Below are 11531 nucleotides of genomic sequence, written 5' to 3'. Positions count from 1 at the left end.
TAATAATCATACACTGCTTGTTAATTGGCCAGAGGAGAACTGGCACCCCGACTGAGCCTGGTTTCTCCCAAGGTTTATTTTTCTCCATTAGGTCGCCTGATGGGGTTTTGGTTTCCTTGCCACTGTTGCCTCTGGCTTGGCTTGCTCAGTTGGGGACACTACATTTTTCTACATTTTTCAACTATATATCCAAATAAATCTAATTATTAAACTAAATTAACCATATAAACTAAATTACTGATCTAAAGCCCACACTGTCACTGTATGATAATTGAAATGAACTGATGACATCAGCGTTTTCTCCAGAACGGCTATACGGCATTATTTTCCTGTTTAACACTGTAAAGCTGCTTTGAAAAAATCTGCATTGTTAAAAGCGATATATAAATAAAGTTGACTTGACTTGACTTGACTGGGTAAAAACACTGTTTTAGGGCCCTATTTTGATGATCTGAGTGCATGGTCTGAAGCGCACGACTCAAGTGCACTTAGGGCGTGTCCGAATCCACTTTTGCTAGTTTAATGATGGGAAAAATTGTCGGCGGTCCCAGCACATGATCTAAAAGGGTTGTCCCTAGACTCTTAATGAGTAATGGGTGTGTTTTGGGCGTAACGTGCAATAAACCAATCAGACTTTCATCTCCCATTCCCTTTAAAAGCCAGTTGCACTCGCGCCATGGTTTAATCACTATTTACATGTGAGAGGAAAGACTGAACGCTTCTCCAGAGAGGAATCCTTTTATTTTTAATGTTTAAAAATGTGTGTGTGCTGCTGCGTCCCTGTGTGTGTGTGTAATAAGCAGAGTGCAGCACGTTGTGCACCTGCCTATAGGCGCATATTACTAAAACACCCTTTAAATAACACAAAAAATACTGCACTATTGACTTTAGAGCAGGTTTGTGTTGGTCAATGGCGCAGTCGTTTTCAGTTTTTCAAAATATCAACACGCCAACAATGCTCCTGAACACACCTGGTGTTCAGACCAGATGCCCATGGGTGAACAGATGCGCCAGTGCATTTGATATTTAAACAACGTGACGCTGGACGTTTAAATGAGAACTGCGTCAGGCTAAAACTAGCAAAAAACACTTGTGTCATCTCTGGCGCCGGGTGTATGATAGGGCCCTTGTAGTCGTTGTGTAAGCAACATCTAAATTGCAAAAACCACCACCACCACCACAACAAAAAGCCTTATATTCTCCAGTCTGGAGTCTGAATGCACCAGCCGAGTTGAAAGGACTGCTAACGGACAGCCTTCTCCAGATACATTAGAAGTGTGAGCCGGAGCAATATCACAAGTGTGCCGTACTGTTGGAGGAGTTGTGTGGGCGTGAGAGAATTTGAACATAAAAATGACAATGATAAACCAAAGCAGGTCACAGAGACTATAAAAGTAGGGCCTCCGAAAAATCTTGACACTTATCGAAAAACGTGATTGCATTTGAAAAGGTCTCGGGCTGTCACAAAGAACTTTGAATGGATGAGGGACACTGGGGTTCAGATAGCAATCTCGCAATGGAAATTATACCGCATCTGAAATCTTTCTCTCTCTGACCATCAAAAACAAACTCGTTTGAAAGCGCAGCAAAACAGAAGATCCTAATCAATGGCCATCATTAGAAATGAATGCGAACTATGAAACGCTGTCATTTAACACTAGCATGCATATTAAATGAAACAATGAACCATTAATGTGTGATAAATGCAAAAATTCAGGACGAAAATTATTCAGAGCCGTGGCGAGATTCATAAGGACTCTGCACCGTTTCACAATTGATTTCACTGACAGATGCCAAATGAGCGTATGCTGGCAGAACATTTTTCACGCACAGGAAGGCTCAAAGCACTTTACACTCATAAACAGTTAAATTAGAGGTCAAATTGTATTATTAATAGGCCCACACAAGCATATCTCTTGAAAAGGGTTGAGTATACTTGCATATGCAAGGTCGTTTCCCCCGCAATACTCGATCATTATTCTTAAAAATAATAATAAAAGGTGAGTAAATAATGACTTTTTTCATTTTCCACTGAACTACCCCTTTGAAGGCGCAGTTTCCAGCACAGTATCATCCAGAGTTCATCATATTGATATTCAAATGCTGTTGCGACGTCCCTTCGCTTCAGTCAGGGCAGCCATCAATCTACAGATGACAGTCAACACCCTGTTAGAGCACAATCCTCCAGAGTCGCTGACCTTGTGAGCGTACGTGTGAATATTCCCGCCAAAATTACCATCAACGGCGCGAGACGGTGTCAAAACCACAACCCAAGTGCTCGTCATGTCCGTCTAATATTATATAGAACATAACACCAGTTCAGCAGCACCTCAGGTGGGTCAATACGGCTGTGCTTAAATATGAATATGCATAAATACATATATAAATCAGTCTTTGACAATTAAACAACAAACCATCTGATGCAACAAAACAGCACAGAATTATTTAAATCCACTTTCTAATGTTGTTGTGGTGGTGGTGGTGTTTTCCCTCCAAAATGATGTCACTTCCTGGAGGATGAGGTCATGAAGGAACTGGCTTTTGTCAATTAGATGTATTTTTAACAAAAGACTAACAGGACGGAAAGTGATATTGATTTCGCAGGCCTAAACGTATAAATCGATTTTTCTAAGAAATATTAAGAAATTCCAGGACAATATTTCTTTCTTATATATACACGTGAGGGGAAAACATATATATATATATCCCAGGTTGTAATGCTTCAAAGAATATTTCTTAGAAAAATGTATTTATACGTTTAGGTCTGTGAAGTCAATATCACTTTCCGTCCTGTTAGTCTTTTGTAAAAATACATTTAATTAACAAAAGCCAGTTCCTTCATGCCATCAACCTACAGGAAGTGACATCATTTTGGAGGGAAAACACCACCACAACAACAACAACATTAGAAAATGGGTTTGAATAATTCTGTGCTGTTTTGTTGCATCAATTGGTTTGTTGGCTAATATATATATATACAGTATATATATAGACTTTTGTCTATAGAACCGGGCATTGATTTCATAAATGTCCACTGTAGAGACGCCAGGAGTTAAATCATGTTTATCAGGCATTCTGGAGTGAATAGGGAAATAAATGACATATCAATATTCCTATGAAATACTAGATATTATTATGAAAATGTTGCCAATTATTACTCCCATTATTACACTTCTATTTTCTTATATCAATGCATTCCGTTATCTTTCAAAACATAGTTGAGAATCATCTTTAAACAAAGTTTGTTTTAAAAAAAAATCCTGAAACCTAAAAATTGATTGGAGAATTAAATAAATCCCATTGATTTTGCCTATAAATGCAATTTCATGTCATTTTATAAAAAAAAATATTTTTTTTCATTTTATAAAAAAAAATGACATTTTTCAAAAGTGATGTTTCTTATGCTCTAAACATGAAAAAATGCTAAAAATCATTTTAAAAAAGCATTTTTTCAGGGTCCCTGGAGTAGGCGTACACACACACACACACACACACACACACACACACACACACACACACACACACACACACACACACACACACACACACACACACACAGATTGATATGTGTAAATAATGTGTACATGTATATCCAGTCCAACCAAAGTAGTGAAATGTATTTGTAACTAACATGGTTTGCATCTTCAAAAATGGTCAAATGTTGTATTTATTAAGACAGATGAGTGCACAAACATGTACCGCACAGTAGGAATGACCCAAAACATCAAGTGTGTTATTTCTAAACAATTCTTTGCTAAGTTTCCCCACGCAAATCACCTCTCCCAGCAGAGAACATAAGGCACTAATGTGCATGTCCACGCAAACACCTTTCCTCCAGCACTGCAGTGCACTGAGCGTGCTATAAATCACCTTATATTATCATAGCGCTCTAGTAGGCTCCGCCCCTCTGCGCTCACGATTGGCCAAGTCTCCTCCTTGCCGCTCGGCCCCCTTCCTCAACGCTCGCCGATTGGCGGAGGAGATTCTCCTTGAGCTGTCAATCAGCCGCTTCTTTCGTGCTCCGCTCTGAAGCGATGCACAGTGATTCTGATTCACTGAACAGCACAACATCCCACTAAACCATCCGAACTGTCGGGTTTCTCTTTTTCTGTGGATGCTCTTGCTTTGAATATAAAAGCCCGAGGAGGTGCATATGTGATAATTTTCTCTCTTTTTTTGCGCAAGGATTTATTTATACGTCCTCTGGCACTCCAAACGCCAACAGATTGTGTTTGGTCTCCTTGCAAAGGGTCACTTGGGAAAATCGACCCGTCTTGTGGCACTCCTGACACACTTGGAAGATTTGTGGACTGCGGACGTTTCGTGAAATAGGACACACGGACGGACAACTGCGGTTTATGCGTGTCCCCGTTCATAGAAGATAAAAACGGACTGTTGCTGCAAGAACTGACACTGAGAAATAACAAACAATCAACTCAGAACATGAGCTGCGCAATGTTGCGACACGCGCTCGCTGTGCTCTTGGCGTTGCTGTGGAAAGGTAAGTTGCAATTCTTCAAGCATTCTTCTGTAGAGAACATGTTCCTCACTCGTTCCTTGCTCCATTCTTTGCTGGGACCTGGAGTGGAATACTAATGCGGCTCCGGGGGTCTACCTGCCAATGAATCATGTGTGTGTGTGTGTGTGTGTGTGTGTGTGTGTGTGTGTGTGTGTGTGTGTGTGTGTGTGTGTGTGTGTGTGTGATCAAATCATAGAGACAAGTGCGCTCCACAACACACGAGTTCTGCATATTAACACTTTGCTGTGAAAAAAAAACACCAACAGCTTTCCTCGTTTCTATCAAGTCAGCGGATGCCTTTACAGATATTGTGACACATATTTGTTTTGCTTTTTATGGCCAAGATCGATGCTTTTATTTGTATTTTCCGATAATAACCCAAAAAGCTGTTTAACACATGCATTATCAATTACTCAATATACTGTTCATATTAATGAATCGTTTTTAGATGCTTAATATTTTGTATGTAATGTTTTATTTATGTGCATATTAATTAATGTATATGCATTAATACAAAAAATCCATTGGTATTTATTATACTATATTTATTTATTTAATTAGAATATTATATGTGCACAGATTTGCACAGTGGTGTGATAATTTTGTTGGGTGCCATGCTTTATAAACCCAGCAGGTGGCATTAATCAATACACCCGATATTCAGAAACCGATAATGGTTATTTTTATTTTTAAGTGACTGATATCCAGTATAATAATAATAATAACAACAACCTTAAGACTAGTGACTCATCATTAATATTTTATTTTTGCTGTTGTGGTTCTTGATGTTGTTGTTATATTAAAATTGCAATTTTAATTATTTAATTATATGTTTATATAATGATATATAATATTATATATTTCATAATATTAGCATATATTGTACTAATGTCATTTTAACTGTATATTTAGTTTTGTAATTTAGTAATGGTGTTGATTGTGGCTGTTTTTTAAAGACTCATCAGGTGGCATTTATCGGTAGAACCGATATTCATAAACCGATAATCGTTTTTTTTTTCTACTTTGAAGTGTTTGATGTGCAAATAATAATAACTAAATATTAGTTAGTGACTCATCTTGAATATTTTGTTATTGCTGTTGTGATTTCCACTTAGGTTGGTATATTAATAGTGCCATATGCATTATCATATCAGCATATATTATATTAATATGGATTTTTGATTGTAGTCTATATTTATAGTTTTATAATTTAATGTTGAATAGACAGTGATGTAATGGTTTTGTTTGTGGCTGTTCTTTAGAGACTCATCAGGTGGCATTTATCGGTAGAACCGATATTCATAAACCGATAACAGTTTTTTATATTAATAAAAAAATTTTATGTTTTTTTTTTCTATTTTGAAGTGTCAGATGTGCAAATAATATTAACTAAATATTAGTTAGTGACTCATCTTGAATATTTTATTATTGCTGTTGTGATTTCCACTGACGTTGATATATTAATATTCCCATATTCATTATCATTGTCAGCATATATTATATTAATATGAATTTTTAATTGTAGCCTATATTTATAGTTTTATCATTTTAATGTTGAATAGACAGTGATGTAATGGTGTTGTTTGTGGCTGATATTCATAAACCGATAATAGTTCTTTTTACTTTGAAGTGTCTGACACACAAATAATAATAATTAAATATTAATTAGTGACTCGTCATAAATAGCCTATTTTATTATTGCTGTTTTGGTTTCTGTTGATATTGATATATTAATATTGCCATATTCATTGTTATCTTATCAGTATACTGTATATTAAATGAATATGAATTTTAATTGTTGCCTATATTTATAGCTTTATCATTTTAATGTTGAATGGACAGTGATGTAATGGTGTTGTTTGTGGCATTTATCGGTAGAACCGATATTCATAAACCAACAATAGTTATTTTTACTTTGAAGTGCCTGATATGCTAATAATAATAACAAAATATTAATTAGTGACTGAATATTTGATCATTTCTGTTGTGATTTCTACTGATGTTGATATATTATTATTGCCATATTAATTATTATATTAACCTATATTATATTAATATGAATTTTAATTGTAGTCTATATTTATATCTTTATCATTTGAATGTTGAATAGACAGTGATGTAATGGTTTTGTTTGTGGCTGATATTCATAAACCGATAATAGTTATTTTTACTTTGAAGTGCCTGATATGCATATCATAATAAATAAATATGAATTAGTGACTGAATATTTTATTATTTCTGTTGGGATTTCTACTGATGTTGATATATTATTATTGCCATATTAATTATTATATTAAGATATATTATATTAATATGAATTTTAATTGTAGTCTATATTTAGTGATGTAATGGTGTTGTTTGTGGCTCATATTCATAAACCGATAATATGACGTGTCTGACACACAACTAATAATAATTAAATATTAATTAGTGACTCATCATAAATATTTTATTATTGCTGTTGTGATTTCTGCTGATGTTGATATATTAATATTGCCATATTCATTGTTATCATATCAGTATATATTATATTAATATGATTTTTAATTGTAACCTATGTTTATAGTTTTATAATTGAATGTTGAACAGACAGTGATGTAATGGTGTGGTTTGTGGCTGTTCTTTAGAGATGAACCGATATTCACTGATGTTCAATGATCTACACGCAATTACTTGTTGAATTTAATATTCTCTCTGAAATGGTTGATGCAAATTTCTTCAATATATTTTCAGCACATTAGTGATATGTGAAACCAGTGATAACCCCACAGCAGAAACAAACGTGTTGCTGCAGTTTAGACACCAACTGTTGACAAAAGAGCATGTGATTTGCGCTAAGACCTACTCCTAGCGATCATCTTTGTGATTGTTCTGGGACAGTCGCACTTGTTGAAATGGTTAATATGAGAAAGATGAAGAAACCCGACTCAGCTGGGGGATTCGTATGGATTTGGAGTACTATTGTTGTATTATTGATCTGTCAGGGAACGCATGGGGCATCAGGGATGGAATAATAGCTTTTGGTGTGCTGTGAATGGATGAATACTTGCCTTGAAATGATGTTTGATTCCACTTTTTGAGCCCTTTACCGTGATGAACAGAAATTTAATCATTCTTGCCCTGTGGGAGGAGTTTTTTTTCTCCTGCACTCCTTGCGTGCTCTTCAACTAATGCATGCATGCCACCAATTAAAGTTTGCATAAATCGTGTGTTAATCAAAATCAATATTCATTATTAGAGGGCTGATGCACAGATCAATGTGAGGTTGAAGGAACAGTCTTTATGTCTTTATGCTGCTCTTTTTTTGCACACCAATTTCTCATTTTGTGTTCCTTTGATAGTGGACGTGAATGACAGAATTGTCTCTATTCGTTTAACATTGCAGATCATACAAGCTGAAGGACATGCGGCACTGTGTGAGAGAAGAGCATGTTTTAATTTTCGTGTCAGCATGTGTTTTGGATGGTGGGAGTGGTAAACTAGACGCCCTGAGAGTTTGTTCTCCCTCAGACTCAACAGTGCTGATGATGTTTGCTCTGGGGAAAATCTGTCTGAAACTCATTATGGTTTTTTTCTCACAATTCAGCAGTTCTGCACAAGGGAAATTGATTCGGCCGTCTGATAATTTGATATGTACTGACCACATAATTTACACTCGCTCACAGTTGCTGGCCTTTCTATAATGGATTCACATTTCTTTTTTCTTTATCTTTATCTGTCATCTATATTTGAATCTGATTAACCCTTTTTTTCTAAACTTCTGTCCAGCCCCCCTAAAAAAATGTGTGATTAAAGGGTTAGTTCACCCAAAAATGAAAATTCTGTCATTAATTACTCACCCTCATGTCGTTGGACACCCGTAAGACCTCCGTTCATCTTCGGAACACAAATTAAGATATTTTAGTTGAAAGCTGATGCTGAGAAAGGCTTCAGATAGGCCTCCATTGGCATTCAGTACATTTACACTCCCATAAAAGGCACTTAAAACGTCGTTACAAAGTCCATCTCACTACAGTGACTCTACAATAATTTTACGATGCGACGACAATAGTTTTTGTGCGCAAAAAAAAATCTAAATAACGACTTTATCCAACTTGTTCTTGTCTTCCGTGTGTGCCTCCACGACGCATGCGCGAGAATATGACGCAGATCCGGCGTTCGGACACATGACCCAGAAGCGATTTGTTTACAAGCAGAGGAAGACGCGCGGATCTAAGCTGTTGAATTCTACATTGATCGTGCTTTAGGTCTCGGCGTAGTTCTCAAAATGGGTCTAAAGTGTGCATTTCATGGATTCCCGAACCCGGCGCTACGTCATATTCTCGCGCATGCGTCGTGGAGGCACACACGGAAGACAAGAAGAGGTTGAATAAAGTCGTTATTTAGATTTTTTTTTGCGCACAAAAACTATTGTCGTCGCATCGTAAAATTATTTTAGAGCCACTGTGGTGAGATGGACTTTGTAACGACGTTTTAAGTGCCTTTTATGGGTCTTGGGAGTGTAAATGTACTGAATGCCAATGGAGGCCTATCTGAAGCCTTTCTCAGCATCAGCTTTCAACTAAAATATCTTCATTTGTGTTCCGAGGATGAACGGAGGTCTTACGGGTGTCGAACGACATGAGGGTGAGTAATTAATGACAGAATTTTCATTTTTGGGTGAACTAACCCTTTAACCTTTCAAACATATGAAACTGGCGGGAGGCTTTGGCTTCGTCCCGTCTTTTAATCCGCGTGTTCTTCAATCCGCTGCGGCGTCGAGCAGAGCGCACGTCAGAAGCAGAGGTGTGTGTGTTGATCTGAGCCTCATTGGTCTTTCACCGCTCGGCAATGTCAAAATATTTGAGAAAACCAATCAAATCAGAGTAGGCGGGCTTTATGTTCACAGAAGCTGCTGAGGCTGAGCTTGAATTTTAGCAACACGACTCGATGTCAAGTGCGAGATATGTAGCTAAACTAAACATTTCATATTTGACAGCTGCTTCTTAAAGTCAGAAATGTTAAACAAATGACAAAAATATTCAGGCAAATTAATAAACTTATAAGTTTATTTTTAAGTTTAAGTCTAATTTCACCATTTTGATTTGAAATAGGCCTATGTAATGTCATTTATAATATAATTAACAAACAAGAAATATTAACCAAGTAATATTAGTAATAAATGTGTGCATATTGTAAATTAATAATTCCATGTGTAGTAAATAAAAAAGGGAAACTTTTTTCAGCCTGTATTGGCATAAAGGCCTGTACACACCGGGACGAATATCGCGCGCGCTTACCGCCAGCGTTTTTCGAGACGTTTTTCGGCGCGTCTTGAGTGTTCACACCCACGCAATTTTCACTGGCGATGCGCCGAGTGAACATGCAAATTCAGTAGATGGCGCTCACGCTACACAAGGTAGTGCTGCACCACTTTACGCTTCTGACACTCGCTTGTCACACAGAAGAAGAAGAGAGACGTGCTTGACAAAACCTTAGATATATTATGTCTATGGCCAAAACCATTCTCACACTTTTTGCTAACTGGCAAGCAGCATTAGCAGCTCATCTTCTTCTTTGTCTACTTACTACTTCTTCGTCGTATCAGTGTGTGCTCGGCAAGACCGTTTTGTGATTGAGCGCCACCAAGTCGTGTTTTACTGTCACTTCAGCAGCTCCAGGCACGTGAACAAAAGCGCTGATCTCATTGGTCGGACAGTTTTTAACGCACAGCGTCAAAATAAAAAAAACTAACACAAGGCGTGTTTTAAAAAATTACGCTTTTACGCCTGCCGTTTTGTGCGTTGGTGTGCACACTCACATTGGCGCCCATTGTTTAGTCACGAGGCGTTAAACGTCGGCAATAAACGCGCACGAAAATCGTCCCGGTGTGAACAGGCCTTAAGATTAGTAATGAATGTGTGCATATTGTGAATTAATTTAATACATTTAGTTACCTAGCTTTCACCTTCAGTAAATTAACATGTCTACAAAAAGGATTCATAAAACATATAAATATAAGTTAAACATGTGTTTACTTTCTTCACTGCCAAAAATGGAAAAACTATATCAATCATATCTGCCCACTGACATGGTTTTCAAGCTATTGTTATCTATTTTTTCGCCATGTGCTAATTCATGCTAGAAACGTGCTAAATAATGCTAAAACATGTTAGCAATGTGTTAAATCATGTAAGCAACATGCTAAATCATGCTAAACATGGTAACAACTTGCTAAAACATGTTAGTAAAGTGTTAAAGATGTTAAAAATCTTCATGTTGAGTAAAAAAAACGTTATTTCAAACTTTCAGACAAGGCTTTGTCAGGCCAACATCACAGTTTGTCATCAAATTGTACTATAGTTTGAGTTTGATTGTAGAACATGCTATTTCAGTCTTTGTACTTCAAAATTTCATGTTTAATTGAATGCGTTACTTGCCATATTGGTGACATTTACTAGCAAAATCTAAGTAATCTAACTACATTTTTTTATTCAGTGAGTCGGAAACGCCCAATTTTGGGAAGCAAAACAACTCAAGGCTTCAAAAAAGTTTAAAAAGCGTACAAATTGCTAGTAAATTTCACAATTAATTACAAAGAAATAGCGTAACGCATTGCAATTTAATGTGGAATTTTGAAGTAGAAAGACTCATAGTATTTTCTAGTAAAACGCACTACAAATAATCTTTTTTGGGGGATTTTTTTTTAAGTAAATACTATGATATCACCGTTTCCAAAATTACCATAGTCTGATGCCCTCAGTGTACCATACGCAAAATGTATGTGAGGAGAGTATTTAAATGAATCACATAAGGTGATTTACTAAGGTTTGCGCTCGTCAGTTTAATGGTGTTCGCACCATTATTTACCGCCCAAAAAAGCATGTCTTAAACCAGTCGCTAATGTGTGCTGCTCTTGTTAGATTGCATTGATCGTTATCGAAATGATCCGACTGCGTCTGTGTTCTTTAATTTGCATGTCATCAGTAGATCACACACAGAACTTTTTTGCCCTGTTTTGTAAATCTGGTCC

The 11531-nt window shown here is 36.6% G+C and overlaps 1 protein-coding gene across 1 annotated transcript in view; it reads left to right on the top strand.

The window, feature by feature from the left end:
• The first annotated feature begins 3975 nt into the window (after nt 1-3975).
• Nucleotides 3976-11531, top strand: part of iglon5 (IgLON family member 5) — a 305750-nt gene continuing 298194 nt past the window's right edge. The window contains exon 1 of the mRNA XM_079837615.1: nt 3976-4501. Within this exon, the coding sequence (XP_079693741.1) occupies nt 4444-4501 (58 nt within the window). The 5' untranslated portion in view covers nt 3976-4443. The remainder of the gene's footprint in view (nt 4502-11531) is intronic.

This window comes from Gobio gobio, assembly GCF_949357685.1.
Source record: "Gobio gobio genome assembly, chromosome: 15".
Classification (NCBI taxonomy): Eukaryota; Metazoa; Chordata; class Actinopteri; order Cypriniformes; family Gobionidae; genus Gobio; species Gobio gobio.
The sequence above is the reverse complement of the archived record's forward strand: the minus strand, read 5'-3'. Positions and strand labels throughout refer to the sequence as shown.